The sequence below is a fragment of the Camelus dromedarius genome, chromosome 29, assembly GCF_036321535.1.
Source record: "Camelus dromedarius isolate mCamDro1 chromosome 29, mCamDro1.pat, whole genome shotgun sequence".
In the NCBI taxonomy this organism is placed as follows: Eukaryota; Metazoa; Chordata; class Mammalia; order Artiodactyla; family Camelidae; genus Camelus; species Camelus dromedarius.
The window spans coordinates 22,991,872-23,013,737 of NC_087464.1; the positions used below are offsets into that span (position 1 = coordinate 22,991,872).

At 41.6% G+C, this 21,866-nt stretch overlaps 1 protein-coding gene across 4 annotated transcripts in view; it reads left to right on the forward strand.

Moving 5' to 3' along the window:
- Positions 1-21,080, forward strand: part of SIN3A (SIN3 transcription regulator family member A) — a 58,047-nt gene extending 36,967 nt beyond the window's left edge. For all 4 annotated transcript variants that reach the window (XM_010977858.3, XM_031440794.2, XM_064480689.1 and 1 more), the window contains 9 exons: positions 603-841; positions 2,176-2,359; positions 3,344-3,917; positions 6,190-6,359; positions 9,248-9,421; positions 13,527-13,619; positions 14,471-14,565; positions 17,791-17,998; positions 19,814-21,080. In XM_010977858.3, the coding sequence (XP_010976160.1) occupies positions 603-841; positions 2,176-2,359; positions 3,344-3,917; positions 6,190-6,359; positions 9,248-9,421; positions 13,527-13,619; positions 14,471-14,565; positions 17,791-17,998; positions 19,814-20,044 (1,968 nt within the window). In that variant the 3' untranslated portion in view covers positions 20,045-21,080. The remainder of the gene's footprint in view (positions 1-602; positions 842-2,175; positions 2,360-3,343; positions 3,918-6,189; positions 6,360-9,247; positions 9,422-13,526; positions 13,620-14,470; positions 14,566-17,790; positions 17,999-19,813) is intronic.
- The last annotated feature ends 786 nt before the right edge of the window (positions 21,081-21,866 follow it).

The following is a 21,866-nucleotide window of genomic DNA, read 5'->3' on the forward strand; positions in this document are numbered from 1 at the left end:
CCGGAGTTTAGTAAAAATTTGAATGATTACCCACAGATACAGCACTGAAGCCCTTAAGGAATGATAGTCACTGCTTTTATTACTACTAGATGTGGAACAAGACCATTAAATATATAAACATTTCAAGTTAACCCTGAAAAACCTTACTCATGAGTCTGATTTATCATCTTAAATGGTCTTTTTGGGATTTCATTGTTTTGGTGGTTATCATTTGTAACAAATCTTAGCCATTCACAAAAGTTCAGGAAAAAGTGTCCAATGTGTCCTGTTAGGTCCCTCTGGTATGGGGGTCAGTAGCCCTGTGTAAAGCACACTGGCCATGTAGAAGTATTAACTATCACTTAGCCATCTTTTATTTGATGTTTGTTGTTGGCCTGGCATTGTGCTAAATCCTTTATGTGGACTGGATTGTTAAATCCAGAAAACCACCTTTTGAGAGTAGGTGGTGGTATTCCTATTTTACTGATACAGAACAGAGTATTATATGGCTGTAGTATAGCGGAGCCAGGATTCGAATTCAGGGTGTTTGACTTCCACCTTATACTCCTGAATGCTTTTCTATTCTGGTTTGGGTCCTGAGCACACTTTGTCTTTTTTGTTAGCTTGATGTAGTTTTAGAGACCAATCTGGCAACGATCCGGGTTCTGGAAGCAATACAGAAGAAGCTTTCCCGCTTGTCTGCTGAAGAACAAGCCAAATTTCGCTTGGACAACACCCTCGGGGGCACATCAGAAGTCATCCATCGAAAAGCACTCCAGAGGATATATGCTGATAAAGCAGCTGACATAATTGATGGTCTGAGGAAGAACCCCTCCATTGCCGTCCCAATTGTCCTTAAGAGGTACCTGAGTGAATTTGTCCTTTGTACTTAACAGATTCAGTGTCCCATTAGATAAGATTCTCCTTGTCGACCGGGTAATCCCACGAGACTTCCATTTCTCCCCAACCCTGGTTGTTGAAAATCAGGTAGAGCACAGGATAGTAAAGCTTCCTAATGGGGTTCTGTGTAACCGGGAATAGACAAGACCTTTAAAGTCCATAGCAGAATGCTCTGTGTGTTTGAGGGGATAGTTTAAAATAGAGAAAAGAACAAAGAAGAGAACAGCCAGCCACGTTCCTGCCACTCACTACTAACTAACGTCTTTGTTTTTTAATAAGTAAAAAGATTACTCTTTGTCTTTATAAAATTGATATATGTTATTTTAAAAGACTTTGCTTTCCATTTTTACTAAGAATGTTTTATTTCTTTCTCCTAACAAACCTTCAGCCTGAGGTGTAGAGGGGCTGTTGTACCCCACTAAGGCCAGGCGTCCAGGAGGAGGCCAGGGCTGAGCCCCAGGCACTCAGGCTGAGTCAGTGGCTCTCTGGACTAAGCCGTGAACCCCAGCTAAGCACTGGGGCCTCCCTCTGTATCTGGTGGGAGGGGTTCTCATCTGCTGCACAATCACAAATGCCCAGATTTGATTGTTCTGCCATGGTCTTCCCCTCAAGTGCTGGCACAAGCTAGTCCTCTCCTTGCCAGTAGCATTTAACTGTTGACCTTCAGACGGAGGCTCTTCTGGATATTCTTCAGTTCTAGTGCTGGTTTTGACTTTCCTCTCCTCTCCTTTTCTGGAGTATTGGGATCAGTTGTTCTCAGAACTTCTGAACCGTGTCCAGGGGAACAGTGTTGTGCAAGTTCTCTGCTCGTGGGCTTTTGCGTTTACATTAGCATAGTAAGCGTTCTCAGAAGTTCTGTAGCAAAGAAGTTTATTTCACTTTGTTTTATTTAGCTGGCCACGGAAACAAATCCCTTTTTCTAGGGTATTCTGTGGAATGCTGTTTGAGAAATAACTATTCTCAGCAAGATTTCTGGCTTTGGGACAAATTACTTCCCTAAAATAAGTCCTGAATGAGTGATTTTCTCATATAACAGAGTTCAAGAATAAAATTATCCCAGAGTTGCCAACAGTTTTGACAAATCTGCTGTATCTTTTGACCTTTGAAATAAAGTGAATCCTGCCATGTTTCTCACTTCTAAACCCGAACGAGAGCAGTGCCCTATTTCACTGATAGGAAGCAGAGTCCTATATGGCAGAGCCAGGACTCCAGTCCAGGATTCCAGTGTGACTGCCTAGCTTAAAATTCCCACATCTGGATTCCCTTGTCTTACTGTTTCCACCCCTCACCCACCAGGTTGAAGATGAAAGAAGAAGAATGGCGAGAAGCTCAGAGAGGCTTTAACAAGGTGTGGAGAGAGCAAAATGAGAAATACTACTTGAAATCTCTGGACCACCAGGGCATCAACTTTAAACAAAACGACACCAAGGTCCTGAGGTCTAAGAGTTTACTCAACGAGATTGAGAGCATCTATGATGAGGTGAGCTGGAGGTTTCTGCGTCTGTGAGAAGTGTCCGGTCTGTGTGTTCAGCAGAGCTTTGACTCCTGCAAATTACCTGTGTTACAGGAAAGTAAGACCCTCAAGACTTGCTGGTTCTTGCTTCACAGCTGTCAGAGGCTTCTATTCCTGATTCTACCTTTTTGAATCTAAGCCTCACTAAGCTGTTTTACTGGTTTCCCCGTCTGTCATCCTGGTTTCAGTTCACACCCACTGCCTCCCTCTCCTACTTCTCTCCCCATCTATTTCCCTCAAATGGTATCTTTTATTTCTTAACTTATGTTCTCCTTTGTGTAGCCCGTCTCAACTTCCCACAGCTTAAAATACTTATTATTGATCCCCCAACTCTTTCTAACCCTTGTGTATTCACCATCCTTACCACAATTGTATGTAGTGCTGGGAGCTAGTATACAGAGATGTATAAGAAGCTAATCCTGCTTTCTTTGAGCTCACATTCTTAGGGGATGGATAGAAACAAATACAGTGTGATTGAGAATTCCTAGAAATGATGTGCTCTTGAAATTTAAAATACTGTTTATTATGAAAATGTCGAACATACACTAAAGGGGAGAGGCTGGTAAAGTGAGCTCCTACATAAACTTAAATAATCATCCCTCGTTTGCCAGTTCTGTTACATCTGTCACCTTCCTGACTCCCACCCCAGAAGTATTTTAAAGTAAATCCTAGACCTCATATCGTATCCTTCATAAATACTAATCGAGAATTTTAAAAGATGGTTCCAATTCTGTCCCATTGTCCCTTATAAGTCTTCATTGTCTAGAAGGTACCAATATTTTGGTACCAAACCACATCTCGCACATTACCTTTTTGTTTCTGTAAGTTTGGGATTGGAAAATAATGGCCACTATGGTTAATAAAGGATGTACAGCTAATGTAGTCTCGTAGGTCTGTTTGTAGTTTCTGTAGATATGTCACATAATACTTTGTCTCCCTCTCTCCCGTTAGAGGCAGGAGCAGGCTACGGAAGAAAATGCTGGTGTACCTGTTGGCCCACACCTCTCACTTGCCTATGAAGACAAACAGATTCTGGAAGATGCTGCTGCTCTGATTATCCACCATGTGAAGAGGCAGACAGGCATTCAGAAGGAGGACAAATATAAAATCAAGCAAATCATGCATCATTTCATTCCAGATCTGCTCTTTGCTCAGAGAGGCGATCTCTCGGATGTGGAGGAAGAAGAAGAAGAAGAGATGGATGTAGACGAAGCCACAGGGGCGGCTAAGAAGCACAATGGTGTCGGGGGTAGTCCCCCTAAGTCCAAGCTACTGTTCAGCAACACAGCAGCTCAGAAGTTAAGAGGCATGGATGAAGTGTACAACCTCTTCTATGTTAATAATAACTGGTATATCTTTATGCGACTGCACCAGATTCTCTGCTTGAGGCTGTTGCGGATTTGTTCCCAAGCTGAACGACAAATTGAAGAAGAAAACCGAGAGAGAGAGTGGGAACGGGAAGTGCTGGGCATAAAGCGAGACAAGAGTGACAGCCCTGCCATCCAGCTGCGTCTCAAAGAGCCGAGTGAGTTTAGACTGTTGGTTTACAGAAGATGTGAGGGGTTGGGGACCTCAAGGCCTAATTAGACTTGGGACTGCTTTCTTTTATACATAGAGCACAGGCAGGCCTTAGAGCTTATTAACTTGGTTCAGATCTTAGCACTGCAGTTTACTGATTGTGTGGCCTCACTTACACTCTCTGAACCTGTTTACTTGTAAAATGGAGGTGCTACTTGTTGCCTTGTGGGGTTGTTGGGAGAATTGGGAAAAGCATGCGAAATCCCCTGTGGTTGCTTGGATCATAGACACTTAGTAGCTGGTACTGTGGACACCAAGGAAGAGGGTTTCAGTTACCATCAGTTTCCCAAACGGCAGGTCTCTGGGTTATTGCAAAGTGTTTTAAAGGACAGAGTGACTAAAGCATCCCAGTTGGTTCCACTCCACGGTAGAATGTAAGTTCGTAGTTGTTAATGCCTGAGACAGATGTGAATAAGGAGAGGGGGATTCAAGAGATGGTTTGAGACAGCAGAATGGACCGAACAGGAATGAAGATAGAAAACGCAGGGAAAGGAAAATAAATGAGGGTTAAGGAAGTCACCAAGCGCTCTAGGTAATTTTGTGCCACTTACTTCTGGATGACTCTTGAGGTTGTAAGTTGTTAGGTACTTGAGCTGTGAGCCAGAAGCTTTTCTTGTGAAGCCTTTCTTCTGTGCTCTTTAGGATGTAGCCAATCTTTGGAGTAAATTAGCTTTTTTTTTTTTTAAACTGTTATTGATGGAAGAAGCCCATGTGTAACCCTGGCCTTCTGTCTGTTGAAGAGCTAATGAACCTGGGAATTAATTCTGAAAGCCTTTATCTGATTAATCCTGGCTTCAGAGGGACAACTTTTAGACCTCAGTGTGGTGATTCTATCTGCTTGGGTAGAAATAAGACAGAAATGACCTAATCCTGGCTTGACCACTGGCTTAACCTGCTTTGAGGCTTACAGAGTTTGTCCTTGAGTGGTGATGCCGAGCCCCACGCCCATCATGACTTGTGTGCACAGGTCTGTGGTTTGCACTCACAGCTTTGTTCTGCCGTGACAGCATTTTCCGCAGCAGTAGCCCAGCCCATGCCTAGGCTGTGGGTCTGAACGAGGTGATTTTCTGTAATGAGACTCTAGCCAGTTGCTTCTTTGAAACAGTTATTGTCCTGTTTTGCCTGTCTTTAATGAGTTCATCACACTTCAGATAAACGGAAACGGACTACTAGCTTTTGCTCTTAGCCCTTTTCCCCCTGTACAGACTTTACAAACAGGTAACTAAATGTCGAAGACAGAGTTCTTTTTGTAACTTCTGTTCTCATTTTAGTGAACTTTTTCATTAAGGTGCAGCACATATACAGAAAAGTGTACAAATCCGAATTGTATAGCTTCACTGAATTTTTACAAAGCAAACACACCTGTGTAACCAGCATCCGCATCAATAAACAGAACATAACCAGGCTCCCAGTAGCCCCCTCCTGCTGCTGTCTTGATTGCCAGCACTGGAAATCGGATTTGCCTGTTTTTGAGCTTTATGTAAATAGGTCTTATTTTAGTAAGCTAAAGGCGGAGTCCTTTCACCTTCCCTTGTGCACTCTGTTAGTTGCCAAATGTTTCTGTAACAACTGGTAAGATTCCAGCTGGTGGTTGAAGTGATTCATGCACAGCAGTACAGATCATTTAATGTAGTTGGTGAAGCACAATGTTGGGAATCCATTTTTAAACAAAAGGACTTTGACAAATGTAGATCACTTCATTATTCATAAAGGATTTAATTTGCTCTCCTGTCTTCCTGCTCCCCAGAGTGCTATTGTAGGGCTCTGTTTGCCTTTTCTCTTCAGCACTTTATGCTTCGTTGAAATAGCTGTACGAGCACCCACGTGAGGGGTGCTCCACGGGCTGCGAGAGAAAGGTCTTCTCTCAGCAGGGAGCCAGCAACTTTTTGAAGAAACTTCTTCCTTGGGATAGTTCACTCTCTTGTCATACAGAGCCTGGCTGTACTGTAGATGAGTGTCTTTCCGTCTTTCCGGCATGGTCAGGCAGCAGTAGAAGCCGCTGTTAAAGTTGCCGAGTCACTCTCCTTTGACAGATGGCGCTGGTGGTTGTAGCCACCTGTTGGGTTTCATCTCTCTGTAGCAGACCAAGTGGGTAGGTTTTGAATACCTAGGGTTGGTTCTTTCAAGTGCTCTTTGGGCCGGCTGTGGGATTTGCCCTGCCCTCTCTCCTGATCTTTTCTTAGCAGGGTAAGGCCTCACCTGTCCCATCTCTCCCACAGTGGACGTTGATGTAGAAGATTATTACCCGGCTTTCCTGGACATGGTGCGGAGCTTGCTGGATGGCAACATAGACTCGTCACAGTACGAAGATTCGCTGAGAGAGATGTTCACCATTCATGCCTACATTGCCTTCACCATGGACAAGCTCATCCAGAGCATCGTCAGACAGGTGAGAGCGCGGCGGAGGCGAGGGCTGCTGAGGGAGAAAGTCCGCCTGAGAGGGGACCAGGCCAGAGGAAAGTCAGTTTTCTCCTGTAATGATGTTTTTGAACACACAGTTCTGAGGAGGGGAAGGAGAGGTTAGTGTCATGTTCCATCTCTCCTGTTGACAGAGCAGCAGTGCTCCAGCTCTGAGGCAGACTCCTGTGCTTTGCTCAGTGTAAGCCTGCCTCAGACCTGATGTTCTGCCCCGAGCGTTCGTCCTGACCCCCGCTCCCTGCCCTGCCCTGCCCTCCCAGCTCTTACCTCCGCCAGGCATGAGCTCACTTTCCTCTTCTGTAGGTGTTGGTAATTCTGTGGACTTTCCTCATTTAACATGTGAAGTTCTTTTTACAGGAAGGGTTTCATATAACATCTTTTATAATACTCTGTCCACCTAGCTATCTGAGGTTCCCTGAGTTAGATCTGTGGTTGGTTTTGTGGTTTGTTCCTGTGGCACCCTGACAGTTTGTCAGTATGTTGCTCTTTACAACAATGATTATTTTATAGCAAATAGCATGTGATAGTCACTTCCACTTCTGAACACTCGAAGGGATCAGCCTGTTGCTAGTGGACTACTTTCTTTCAAGTGAAAACTTGTAAAAGGAACATTCTAGAGTCTACTATGAAAGAAGTTTGTTGCTCAGTGCTTTCTTGGGGTAAAACATGGACCCCTTTGCAAATACTCATGCTTTTGCCTTGAATTTAGAAGGATGCTTGCCTCTGCACCCCTCTCACAGGCCTCCTCAAAGTCGAGGAATAATGCTTCACTCAACTAAATCTTGGCATCTTCACAAAAATTGTCAGGCAGACAGTGTTTTTCTGTGAAAGTTGAAGTTATTAGGCCTTCCCTTAACTGGCAGAAATCATTACATGGATACAGTCAGCTGTGGTCATAACTTGAGAGACTAATGCCTGTTAATGTCCCCCAGGTTTATATGAAATTACCAGTTACCGTGTGCTTATGTTCCTGCTGATGAGCTTGCTCCTGGTACAGCTGGAAGTGAAGTCTTATGAAAGACTGCTAGCACGGGTGTAAAAGTCCAGTACAGCCAGCTTTTTTGTAAGGTTGATCTTTTTAAACAATAGGTATAATTAGTCCATTTCCTAGAAGCTCCTGGTTATTGATTTTGAGTTAATAATACGTAATGTCCAGTCTTTTCTATGGAGACAGGTTTCATCCAGAAATCCAAATCCAGTGTTTTTAAAACAAACGTTTATGCTTCTCGTCTTAAGTCCTCAGCTGGAGGCATGAAGTCTCTTATTGTCTTTATCTCTTTGGTGTTCTCCCAGAGTTCATTGCTGACTGCAAGTGGAACATGCATACATGTTGTGTCATTTCAAATTAGCAGGAGAGAGAATCTGACCAGCCTGGTGTGGGGTTGGGAGTTGCCTAGCTGTTCCTGGATTTATAATGCTGCCCTTTCCAAAGACTGGGTCAGGGTGGGCAGAGATGGGGAAGATACCCAAGAGGAGAGTGTGGTGGGGGGTCAGCGATATGGTCTACTTTAACAAGAAGGTATAAAGAAGAGGTATCTATTGGTAGAGACCTTGCTTTGGATACTTTTTTTTTTTAACACTAAAACACTGTATCTTAAGCTTTCCTCTTATATTATCAAGTTATCAGAAGCATTATTTTAATGGTCACATTAAAATCCATAGTCTCAACTAATTGTAATTTAACAGTCTCCAGTTGCTAGCCTTCCTTTCATCATCAAATCACTCACCCTTCTGACCTTGTGCTTCGTCCATTTATCTACACATACGCATACTTGTCGTTTAAGACTTTTTTAAATGTTAAAAATAAGTAGTTGTCATAGTTACTAGCACTTCAAAAAGAGTGTATCTTCCTAAAAATAGAATGGCTTAGTGGTTATGAGAATTTTAAAGTAAAATGGACACATTGATATTGCAGTTAACATTTTGCTTTCTTCTTGTATCTGTTTTTCATGTTCTCTGGCATTTTAGTGGGTAATATTTCATTTGAGGGAATTTTTATTTCACAATAGATACATCATCATGACCTGTGAGAGTCGGGTCTCTGAGAGGTTCGCCTTTGTAGCTGTCAGATAATTTAATAAGGTAGTTGCCAGAGTTACCAATAGTCAGTCATGATTGATTGGCCTGTGATGAAAATAAGTTAATTAATGGGTATATAATTTAAATACTATACTTTTATTATCAGATGTTGAAAAATAGGAGGTGTGTTAGAAAGATAGGGTCCAGTAGCTTCAAGTTCTAATTCAGCTCTTGCGCTAAGTGCCCCTGACCAATGAATTCAGCAACAACGTCTTCAGTACCTAATTGGTTTCAGGCCTGGTGCTAAGGCTGTGAATGTAGACATGGATCTTGCTTTCATGGTTCCCCAAGGTCTCTCCCCTCACCTTGGCCACACACTGAATTTTCTTGTCTAACATGTAAGTTTGTCTCATAACAGGACACCGCTCTCCAGCCTGCTTCCTGGGGTAGTTGTGTGGATCAAATGAGAAAATGTGTGAAAACAAATTGTAAATGGTAAAGAAGCACATAAAACTAGAAAGCCACGGAAATTTCTTTCATGTAAAAAAAAAGTTGTTTTAAAGTTCCTTAGAACTTTAAATAAGCAGCACATTAACCTGAGTTGCCTATGGTTTTGTTTTTAAATAGTTTTACTCACGAACCAGTGATATGGTTGAAGATTTTGGCTTGGTTATTCTCTAAGAAAATAAGATAGTGGTTTTGTATGATTAATTTTCTGAAATTACCAACCAAAACCATCTTTTTGAGCTGAGTGATTGGACCCACCAAAGGAGGTTTCCATGTATGTCAGGGAGAACTGTTTTCTGAGTTCCCTGATGACTTGCCTTTGCTTGATTCCAGCTGCAGCACATCGTGAGTGATGAGATCTGTGTACAAGTGACTGACCTTTATCTGGCAGAAAACAATAATGGGGCCACTGGAGGCCAGCTGAACACACAGACTTCGAGGAGTGTCCTGGAGTCCACATATCAGAGGAAGGCTGAGCAGCTCATGTCAGATGAGAATTGCTTTAAGGTGAGAGTGACTGATGCAGTCAGGGACCATACTGATGACAGTGTAAGTTGTCGAGACTCTCTCCACCGAAAGTCAGTGATTCCACTCCTGGAACCCCTTGGAGTACCTATGAACTCACTGGGGGAAATACAAAAACATGGGAAAGTGGAAGTAAAGTCTCTCATGGGCCATCTGTTACTTTCTTGCCTTTTTAAAAAAATTAGTTCTTATATATGGTTTTTACAATTTTGTATTCTGCTTTTTTCCTCCGGGCATTTTTTTTCACATTATAATACTTTGTAAGTATTACTGTTTAAAAATGTAATCCGTGATTATTGTGGGAAAGATGGGAAATGTAGAGAAAAGAAAAACTAGTCACCTACAGTTCTTCCCAGAAATAATCACTCATGGCATTTTTTAACTTTTCTATGCTTATGTATATTTTGAAAGAGATTATACTGGGCAAAATGATTTGTAACTTACTTTGCTCAATTAGCAACACTGCAGGTCTTCAGCATCTCTTACTATGACTATTTGGTATTTCATTTTATAGAAAATTACACCTGTCTGGTTGGACATTTAGGTTGTTTCCAGTTTTCCGTCATTATAATAGCTCATTAGAAAAGCAAATAGCTGGAAACAACCTAGGCGTCCAACCGTATGGGAATGGTTAAGGCAGCCTATTGTGTGAATGCTGGGTGGCATATTTTGCAGCTCTTAAATGTTAATGATAAGTTATAAAAATACTGAAACAAATAAAAGGACACAAAACCATGTGTATGATGGTTTCAGCTATGAAATAAATATGTATAGTTGAACAAAGCCTGTGTGTGTTAACGTAAGAGGGGCAGGTTTAGGTGGCCCAGAATGCGGTTCATAGTTGGCCAAGCTAAGAGAGCTAAGCTGCATCAGTTTGACCTCAGCAGGCATGTTCCATACACTTTCATGATCTGACCCTCAAATTGTTCGTGTAGTTGTCTGCTTCTACTTCAGCTGTCTTTAGTTTCTAACCGGTCACCTGTACTATTGCTTAATTTAGAATCTTGGAAGACCTGGAAACGAGTTTTCTAGTTCAGATTCAGATCTAATGTTCTATTACCTGAGGGCTTTCCCACTGCAGAAGAGATTCCCTAAACTTTTCAAGGTTTTAAGTGAGTGTTTACTCTCATGGCGAACAGAATTACCAGCCCCACCCACAGTGAGTTTAACAGTATTCAATTGTGTGGTGAGGACCTATCGGGAAAGGGTAGGCTCGAGACTCACCCTGTAGATAAGAATGGCTGTCAGAGTGGCAGAAGGAACAGCAGGAACAGAAGGCTTGGTAACCAGGAAAATTGTGTCACCACAGTGATCTTTTCTTTAGAATGTTTAGAGAATAAAATGCAATAGTATTAGCATTAAGCTAAGCTTAAGCAGCCCTCCAGATCCCCTGCCCCCCTGCCACCTCCGGCCTCCTCTTTTCAGTTTTTCTGTGCATATTCTGCAGTGCTTTTTAAAAGTCGGACATGTTTAGCTCTGTGTATATTCATTCAGACCCTTTTCTGTGTGTTTACATATACATATGTATGTAGAAATATATTACTAAATTTAGACTAGACTGCATATTTTACATTCTGCTTTTTTTTAAATCTTAATATGTCTTAAAATTTGCTGTATTTTGGTTTATATAGATCCAGCTCGTTTTTTCAACTACTGTGTCATACTTAACATGAAGTATGAAGGTACCATAGTTTTCAATAAACCATTCCTTTATGGTGAACTTTTAAACTATTTCCATTTTTCACAATCTCAAATAGTGCTGCATTGAACAGCATTTGTTGTACTCACATCCTTGTGTGCACGTGGTAGTGTTTGCCTAGGGTAGGGACACAAGTGGAATTCCTGGGTCAAAGGGTATGAATATTTTAAAATTTAAATTTTAGTGGATATTGTCATACTACACTGCGAAGTGAGGCTGTGCCAGTGTGCACTTTGATAAGAGCATTTATTTCCCTATTCTTAGTCAACACTTAGTATTACCAAACTTCTTTATCTTTGTCAATTAGATGATTAGAAAAATGTATTACTCAAGTTCACATTTCCCTGTTTCCTGCGTAACCCATTTCTTTTTCCTCTTCTGTGTATTGTTTATTCATATCCTTCACCTTTTGAAGGAAAGGAGAGGGGTTGTTGTTCTTTTTAAAGTTACTTTTAAAGATAAGATTTTCTTTGTCATGATTTCTCTGAAATCGATTGGTCTTCCCCATGTCCTTCAGTGCCCAGCTGAGTGTCACTTCACTGAAGTGACACCTTTCTCAACTCACTGACGGGGGATTACTTACTCCCACAGCGTATTGCTGTGTCTCTAGAATAGTACCTTTGTCATTATTTTCTTGCAACATAATTGTTTATCTTCCTGATTCCTTTACTAAATTGAGCTCCTCCAAGCAAGAAACCACGTTCTCTCCTGAGTGTGCCCCTGGCTGACAAGTAGAGGACACTCAGTGACTCTGTGTTCATTAAATGAAGCATAGGATATTGGCGAAGGAGGTGTCTAGAAAGAGCGATCCAAATGGTAGAGAATCTTCATAGCCACGTTTACAACTGGAGGCAGTTACCATATTTGGGTAATGGATGTGGGCAGTCTAATAATAAAGCTAGGCAAGACTTGGATAGTGGGTGCAGAGGTCAGAGAGTTGGGGTGAACATATGGTAAAGGACCTAATAAGACAGGTGAGGAACTTGTTGGGGTGAAATTGAGTTTAGTTTTAAGCATGTAGAGTGGAGACTATCTTCTCAATATTACTTTGAGAGGTGGTTTCCTTATAATAGTAGGACAAACCTGACACTCAGGGTCATCCTAGATCCGGGGAGTTAGCAAATTCCTGGGGGTAGTTTTTTTTTTTGTATCTATTTGGGAAGTAACTATGTTTGTATTTGTATGTGTGTGTTATGTTCTTACGACATTTATGTATTTTTTTTATTGAAATATAGTCAGTTTACAATGTTGTGTCAGGTTCTGCTATACAGCTTAATGCTTCATTATGCTTCACTCATACATGAAAAAACTAATTTTTTTGTTTTTTGGGGGAGATAATTAGATTTATTTATTTGAGTTATTTTTTAATGGAAGTACTGGGAATTGAACCCAGGACCTCATGCATGCTAAGTAAGCACACACTCTACCCCTGAGCTACACCTTCCCCCCACATTTTAAGTTTTACTAGCAAATAGGAATTTTTAAATTCTTCTCCAGAAGAACTGTGAACCAGAACTAGCTTCTGGTCCATTTTGCTTACTGACTAGCTGTGTGGCCTTGAGAAGTCATAACTCTCTGGGTTTTAGGTTTTTCTTTATATAAAATGAAGACGGTTGAAATAAGCGATTCTAAAGCTTTCTTCTAATCTCTGTGATCTTCATGTGATTCCAATAGTGATCTTAAGGCATTGAGAATCCTAGGATTCTGAAAGGGGAGATCCATGTGCCCTCACTGTTTAATACTTTTGTACAAACCATGACTTGGTTTTGCCTCTATCAGTGTGTTGCTTTTAAATATGAATTTTTTAAAAAATCATAATGATATTAGCACAACTCAGAATTTCAGGAACTTCAGATATGATGGTACCATTGCAACAGATGACTCCTTAATATGTTGACGTTTTGAGTTTCTTACCTCCTGGTGTGTGTGACCTCTGTTGCAGTGGAAGTCTGACTGCTGCTCTCTGCTGTGTGATGTTTTCCACTTCACTGCAGTATGAGAGGTTTCCCTTCTTTCTTTTTTTAAAAACACTGTATACCTGTATACATTTTCATATTAGGTCCCATAAATGGGTTATCAAGTGAAATAGCATTGACATTTTATCGTTCTGGCTTTTAACCACTCTTTCTGACATTGATTATTATTTTAGCTAATTCAAGATGTGTGAAATGTGAAATGATGCTTCTTGCTCTAACATTTCACTTTCCTGGTAGCAAGATTGGGCCTTTACCTTTTTTTACCACCTCCTAAGTTTTTGAATAGCTTTCTCATCTCTTCAATTGGAGCAGAGTTTTACAACTTTATTGCTTCCCCAACTCTCAACCCTTAAGAAGCTAATTACAGCTTTGGAGATGGTCTTTTGTTCACACTCAGGTTTCTTATTTGCAGCTTATGTTCATTCAGAGCCAAGGCCAGGTTCAGCTGACCATTGAGCTTCTGGACACGGAAGAGGAGAACTCGGATGACCCTGTAGAAGCAGAGGTATGGATGAGTTATTGTAGAAACTGCGTGCTGAGCATGCGTCATGTTCTGAGAGTCTGCCCAGGGACTGTCTTCTAGAAGGCCCAGACAGCCTCAGCCCATTTAAGGGTCAGGACCTGATGTTTAAAGGACAGGTCCTTCCAGCCATGTCCTCGGCTGAAGAAAAGGACCGCCTGGTGGCAGGTATTTAGGATTGGTGGCAGTCTCATTTAGCTCTCAGTTAAGCTCTCTCATTGTTGGCAGCTTTCTTGTTTTTATCCTAAAGCAAAAGAAACAACAAATGAGGTGCCATCTGCCCAGGATCATCTTGACTCGTTGGGTCATGTTTACTTTTCATTGGGTTCGATGGAGCCAGGAGTTCTCAACCCCACTGAGTAGACAGGGAGTGAGCTGGTTGTCACAGCTGGGTCTAGCAGGTGATATTAGTGAGAGAGCAGGCCACGCATCTGATGTTGGGGGCATATGGAGGAGGGGGGAGGCTTGTTTTATGGGAATGCCAAATCTTTACATTTTTTAAAGAGATACCAGAAACCCAGATTTTAATGTGAAAGATACTGATTTTCAAACATTTGCCCGAACACATCTTGTTCGTTAACAAAACCCTCTGTGGGGAAATAAAACTTGTCAGTGAGCATTTATGACTTCTGGTAACTTTTAAGTCTCTCAGAGAAACTTTAAGTTTTACATTCTCACAGAATTTTAAAGCTGTGTTTCTAGAAAGAGGCTTTTTTTGATCTTGAAATTTAAGTAGTTCAGACATAGAATCATAGAATTTGCTAGAATACGTGATGAGGTTGGAGTTCAGTTTTTGTGCTCTCTCCCCACCTCCGCTTTTGTGTTCACAATCCCAGCGCTGGTCAGACTATGTGGAGCGATATGTGAATTCTGATACTACCTCTCCTGAGCTTCGTGAGCATCTGGCTCGGAAACCAGTGTTTCTCCCTAGGTGAGTGAACCAAGTCACGTATCCACAAAGTCACACTTGTGCGTGGTTGAGGAATGGGGAGTTAAATGATTTTCAGATTCTTGGTTTTCACTTACTCTATTTATTGCTCTGTTGAGGATACTAATTCAAGATTTGTTTGGCTGTTCCACTATGAGCTTACCTGGAGCATGTGCCAAAAGCATCAGGGAGATGAGAGTTTTAGGAATCAGCAGTGACTGCCTGGTGTCAGATAGGAATGTGTGTTGGAGTCTCCCAGGTTTGATGATTCGCTAGGAGGACTCGCAGGACTCAGCATAGTCATATTCACAGTGACGGTTTATTGTAGCAAAAGGATACAAAGCTAAATCAGCAAAGGGGAAAGGTGCTCGTGACAGGATCAGAGGAAGCCAGGCGCAAGCTTCTAAGAGTCTGTTACTTCCAGTGGAGTCACGAGGACAGTCTTAATTCCCCCAGCAACAAATTATGACAGTATGTTTGGAATGCTGTCTACCAGGGAGTCTTGTTGGAGACTTGGTGCTGGGAGTTTTTATTGGATGTTCATCCTGTAGGCACCCTCTGCCTTGTTTGTACCAAAATTCCAGACTCCCAGAAAGAAAGCAGGTTTTCAGCATAAACCATTTATTTTGTACAAACTGTTTAGGTACAGTGAGCCATTCTTATCATTCAGAGAATGGTGGAAACTCCAAATCCAAAAGCCCAGAACCAGCCAAGGGACAACCTTGTAAGCAGGGTTTTCAAAGGATAGCAGTCTTAGGCCTGCTCTCTTCACAGAATTTTAAATATTTCCTCCTCCCTGTATATTGGGCGAATTGTAATGCTGGTTAAGGAAGAAAACAGAGTTTCAGAAGTAGAAAATAGGTTTTGCTGTGATAGAGTGGCTTTCTTCCTTCCCTCAAGTTCGGGAGTTGAAATCTCGTATTACGTTTCCAGAAAGGTATTATCCTAGCATTATTAGACTTGATCCTAGTCGGAACCCAGAAAGGGGTGTGAACGCAAGGGCCCTGCCAGGTTCTTGCATTCATTGACTCACTTAGCAGACTTCAGTCAGCTGCTCTGTGCCAGGCCCCTGTCTCAGTAAAGCAGACTTAGTCTCTATGCTTATGAAACAGTGCAAATAAACATAACATCGTGTATTACTCACCAAGTTGCAAAGTTTTTTAAAAGATTTGCAATCTGTGTTACAGAAGATGTGGGGAAGGGGGAAGGTACTTTCCTATATCTTGGGGGGAAATATTGATACAATCATTCTAGGGGCAGGGTGTTAAAATGTATGGGGCTTTTACTCTGAAACTTTGGTTTTTTAATAATTTGCCTTCTACCTGTTAAAACTGAGGTTTTTCTCAGTCTTTTTGGCCTTGAGACCCTCTACACCCTTAAAGATTGAGCAACCCCCCAAAATTTTTGTTTATGTGGATTATATCTAGTAATATTTTCCACATTAGAAATTAAACTGAGAAATGTTTAATGTTTATGAATTCATTTAAAAATAACTGCTAATGTATTATGTTATCATAAATAATATTTTAATGAAAAGCTGCTTCAAAACAAGAAATTAGTGGAAAGAGTGGCATTGCTTTATACTTTTGTAAATCTGTGTCATGTCTGGCTTAATAGAAGAACAGCTGGCTTCCCATATCTGCTTGTATATTCAGTCTGTTGCACTATGTTGTTTGGTTGAAATATGTGAAGAAAATCTGGCCTTACTGAAAAATGTAGCTAGAAAAAGAAATATTTTCACATCCTTTCAGATAATTGTGGATATTCTTTGATATGACAACAAAACTCTCCACGTGGTGTTTCTTAAAGGTTAGTTGCAGTATCATTGAAAATGTCAATGGCTTTTCATGCAGTTATGTCAAAATGCATTGGTTTATCTTGTACTTTGAATTTTTTCATGCATGATTTTATAATTTCATGCAGTTGGTTATTCAGAAATATTAATTCACTAAATTATGCAGACCTACCAAATGTTGACACATTTTCATTTTACAATATCCCCCCCATCACACTTATTAATATTGCCATTGACCTCATCAGACACATCTTTAAGTACAGGTGAAAATGGTGTTCCTTTCATAGCTCTACAGTGCTCAAGTGCTCTTCTTCATGAGTCCCATTGTGCTTGGCACACAACCGTGCTTTATTTGTAGTTCCCATTTTATCACACAGTATATTAAAAAAATGTGAACTAAGGGGCTGGGATTTAATAAATGTTACTGCTTCATCGAGGACATTCTTAAGTCAAACCAGCTTTCCTTTTTTAATGGCCAGTGCATGGCTAGAGAAGGACAGATTGGTGCCACCACCTCATATATAAATATAAATATAAATATAAATATAAATATAAATATAAATATAAATATATCACCATTATTCTTGCACTGCCAATTCAAATGTTAACACAGTTTAAAAGAAAGAAAGACAGACAAATAATATTTTAGTATTATTATGAAGATAGTTTTGATCTTATAGATCTCCTGAAAAGGGCCTTGGAGGCCCTCAAGAGTCCTTGCACCAAAGAACTGCTGTCCTACCGAAATGTGTGCATACCAGGCTATTCACTGCAGCAGGTTTTTTTAATAGCAAAGTGTAGGAAACAACATAATTGTCTAGCTGACAACCTTTCTCTGCTTGTTGTGGGAGGGAATTAAGTTCTAAATACCCTCCAAGGCATCCTTTGATGTGAATTACCTTCTTTTCTTACGTATGTGGAATAGCACTAGTTATGTACCATCTTTGGGAGAATTGAAAAAAATAGACATTTAAATAATTTTCTGTGCTCTGTGGTTCAGGTGAAGAACCCTGATTGATTCCTGTTAAGGAATGGTTAAATTAAGGTACATTCCTCTATAGCAGTTAAAGAAAATGACACAGATCTATGTGTAGTGAAGTGAAAAAAATCTTCATGACATTAAGTGAAAAATTGAGAGAGACCTAGAAGATTTTAAATCAAAACTGCTAACAGTGGCTACCTGTGCCAAGGCAAGTGAGATTCTGAGAACTGGGGTAGGGGGTAGTTGACAATTCCTGCTTTTCATTCTGTGTATCTTCGCAGTTGGATTTTTTTTTTTTTAAACAATGAAACCAGTGAACATTTTTTAAATGTATGTAATTAAAACTGTGATACGTGCGGTGAAAGCATGCAACAAAGAACGCTCCTTTGGGGCAGTCGTGGGAACGTGTCTGGACGAGCTCTCATCCCACAGGGCTTTTTCTTCTTTGTAGGAATCTGCGGCGGATCCGGAAGTGTCAGCGTGGGCGGGAGCAGCAGGAAAAGGAAGGGAAAGAAGGAAACAGTAAGAAGGCCATGGAGAATGCGGACAGCCTGGATAAGCTGGAGTGTAGATTCAAACTGAACTCCTATAAGATGGTTTATGTAATCAAGTCCGAGGACTACATGTATCGGAGGACCGCCTTGCTCCGGGCTCATCAGGTGAGAACCAGTAACTGGAATTTCCCCACACTCCTCCCTCCTCAGCCAGGGGAGGCTTGCCCCGGAGGCTTCTGGTTGTTTCTCTTGGGTTTGAGAATTGTTGAGTAAGGATGCTGTAACAAAGTATTACAGACTGGGTGACTTAAACTACAGAAATTTATTGTCTCAGAGTTCTGGAGGCTAGAAGTCCAAAGTTGAAGTTTTGGCAGAGTTGCTTTGAACTTTCTGAGGGCTGTGAGGGAAAAGCTATTCCATGCCTCTCAGAGCCTCTGCTGGTTTGCTAGCGATCTTCGGCGTTCCTTAGCTTGCAGATTTCTGCCTTCATTTTTACATGGCGTTCTCCCTACGTGTGTGCCTGTGTCCAAATTTCCCTTTTTAAAAGATGCCATTAATATTGGACTAGGGGTCCCCCCTACTACAGTATGAACTTGTCTTAACTAATTACATCTGCTACGACCTTGTTTCCAAATAAGGTCACATTCTGAGGGTGAAGACTAGGATTTCAACATAACGAATTTGTGGGGACGTAATTCAATCTATAACAGCCAGTGGCACCTTCCAGTGAAGCTGCTCCCAGCATTTACATTTCAGGTAGTACTGCTTGTATGAACCCTATTTTCACAAGCTGCCTCAGTTGTGAAAATCCTGGTGCAGTTGTGTGCCAGGCTCTGGGACTACAACCATGAGGTAGGGCGTGTAATGTAGTGTGATGACACGCACCACCAAGGAAGGAAACCTGGTGAAGTGATCAAAGGTGACTGCTTTTGTTGGAGAAGACCTCTCTAAGGAGGTGATGCTTGAGGCCTGAACAATGACCAGGATCCAGCCTGGTGAAGAGTTGGGAGGTTGGCACTTTTTAGGCCAAGGAAACAAGTACCAGGCTGAGAGGGGGAAAGGACTTGGCATATTCAAGAAACTGAAAACATCATTGTGGCTCGAGCCATGGGAAAGTGGCATGTGTGAAGCTGGACGGCTGGGCAGAGGCCACATTACTTAGTCTCGTAGGGCGTGGTTTGGACTTTGAGGTACATTGAAAGTTTGAAAGGACTACAAAACATTCAAGTGGGAGCCAAGGGTAGGTGGCTAATGTACCTCTCTCATGGTGCTGTGTGTTGTATGTCTGCATGTCTCTGATTCAAATGATTTGGGGAGCTGGGCAACACCTGATTCGTATTTGTGTCGCCCTACTCCACCTTGCACCAGTAAGTATGTACCAGATGCGTAGATAGGAACAGAAACCTCCACTGAAGACCTGCTGCGCTCAGCACTCTGCTGAGCAGGGGAGGTAAGAGCAGGAAGGGGAGAGTGGGTTGTCAGCTTTGCCTCATGCTGTCTTACTTAGACGGGGATGCCATGCTGACAGAAATGACCGACAGTCTCAACTCATGTCTCACTCGGGGTACATTAGAATCAGCTGGGTTGCTAGTTTAAAAATGCAGATTGTTGGAAACAAGGAACTCTGTGGTTTTTATCAAGGGTTGTGTGTCTCCCCCGACGCCCTCCCTATGATACTAGTGCATGCCGCAGTTGGGCAGCACTGAGCTGGTTCTGCCCACACCCCGTGTTGGCATTGCTTTGGAGGCTTTATGGTTTCTAACTCCTTGCATGCTCTAGATTCTTAGTCTTTTTCAATTTTCGTTTTTAAGCAGAGACTCTTACTGCCTTTTTTTTTTTTTTTTTTTTTTAACTTCCAGTGGTATCAGCGACTCGAGCCCACTTCTTACCTCTGCTACTTTAGGAGGAAATTAGGCTTTGTATTTGGAGGGTTTTTGGTCCTAGTTCATGGGTTTTTTTTCCCCTTGTTCTATTTTGCAGTCCCATGAGCGTGTAAGCAAGCGGCTACATCAGAGGTTCCAGGCCTGGGTAGATAAATGGACCAAGGAGCATGTGCCCCGTGAAATGGCAGCGGAGACCAGCAAGTGGCTCATGGGTGAGGGGCTGGAGGGCCTGGTGCCCTGCACCACCACCTGTGACACAGAGACTCTGCACTTTGTGAGCATTAATAAGTACCGTGTCAAATATGGCACAGTGTTCAAAGCCCCATAACTGCAAAACCAGAGCAGGTAACTTGAGGGGTGTGTGTGTGAGGAGGCACGTGCACTCACACACACTGAAGAAACAAGGAAGATGCCTTTCAAGCCTCACTGGGCCTCTCTGGGACACGGTCACCTGATCTGTGTGTGGCTGGTGCAACCTGGCACCAAGTGGGCTACATATAAGGAATGTGGATACGTTATAAAGCTGGAGCTGGAACTTTTCCCAGGGGGGTTTGGGTAGTAGCCTGCCCTGGAGAGGAAGGAAATCCATGCAAGCACAGAGACATGCAGCTTGCTTGCACACACCAGCAGAGCTGAGACTGGAGTCTCCTGGGGCCTGACCTTCAGTGAGGGCACCAGATGCTGTTCACACGTTGACTGGATGGGCGAGCACTGACAGACAGGCTGGCGAAGGACTCCACGCTCAAATGGATTGTAACTCTGATGGTCACTGCTCCTTTCCTCTCCCCCAAAAGGAAAAAAAAACTGGATTGGATTTTTTTTTCCTGGTCACTTGAGCACATCTGGATCACCCATTAGATTCTCTCTGGGACCTGCAGTTTGGCTTTGGGATTGATCATCTTGTGGATTTGATTCCTGATGAGCCCCTTGCTGCCTACCTTTTCCTCTCTCCTCTGGTTCTCAACCTCAACAAGTTCAAATCAGTCGTCCTTTTTAGCTCCCGTGGAACTGTTTTGTACCTGCTTCTTTACTAGTCTACCCTAGTGCCATCCACCAGCTTTACTCTCACACACACACACACACACACAATTTTAACCTGGATTTTTTTTTTGTAAATAATGTACATACTGTCAATTTTTTTATTAAAAGAAATATGCTTTGATGTGCTAGCTTAACTGCTCTAGCTTCTTGTGTACCATAGTTCTATGTGGCTTCAGATTTAGTACCTATGAACAGATGTACAAGACATTTATTACACTTTTTACCAAAGGGAGTTACCATTGTAGTACTTTTGTGTAAAACTTGTCTTCCCCCTTTCCCCAACTTTTTTTTTTTTTTTTTTTTTTTTTTTGTAAATAAATAAAGCTTGATTCTTACTTAAGGAATAAACTCTCAACCCAAGTCCCTTGTCCTCACCAGAGAACTATTGTGAAGCAGGGATTTGGGCTTCAGTTCCTTATCTACGGTACAAAACAGGACTTTGCTTTCAATAGTTGGCCCCTTAGTTGCACTTGTCCCAAATCAAAATATCTCAAATTTTAAAAATAGAATTATTCATTCTTTTAGTACATATTTCCCTCACCTTATTTCAACTGTTTGGAAATATTTTATATTTGGGTAAGTTGTCCAGCTATGTGGTTTGTACTTCTCTGTATTTTTTCTTATCCTTACTGGAAATGAGGGTGAACAACTTGAATACCAAACCAGTATTTGAAAGAAGTGTGTATAAAGTGTGTGATATAAATGGGATTGGGAGGGAGAAGATTTGATACACTTCATTAGCAACTGCAAATGGAATATATATTTTTTTTAATTACATAAATTTAAACTGGCAGACATTTAAATATCTGTGATTAGAATTTTTATATGTGGTCAGCATGGACTTACTGAACAAAGACCAGCAGAGCCTTCTCAGTACCCTGGTGGATTTTTCTCCAGCAACCATTACCCTGGTCATAGCTGTAAAGTAACCATCAGTGTTTTATGTGGTTTTGTTTGCTTTTTAATTAAAAATCCCCAATATCATCACCACAAAACCACAATTTTTTGCTTCTGGAGTTTCAAAACACATGGTAGACTTTTCTAATTTTAGATGTTTTGTTGTTGTGGGGGGTGGGGGTGGGCAGTGGAGGGACAGGATAACCACAGGA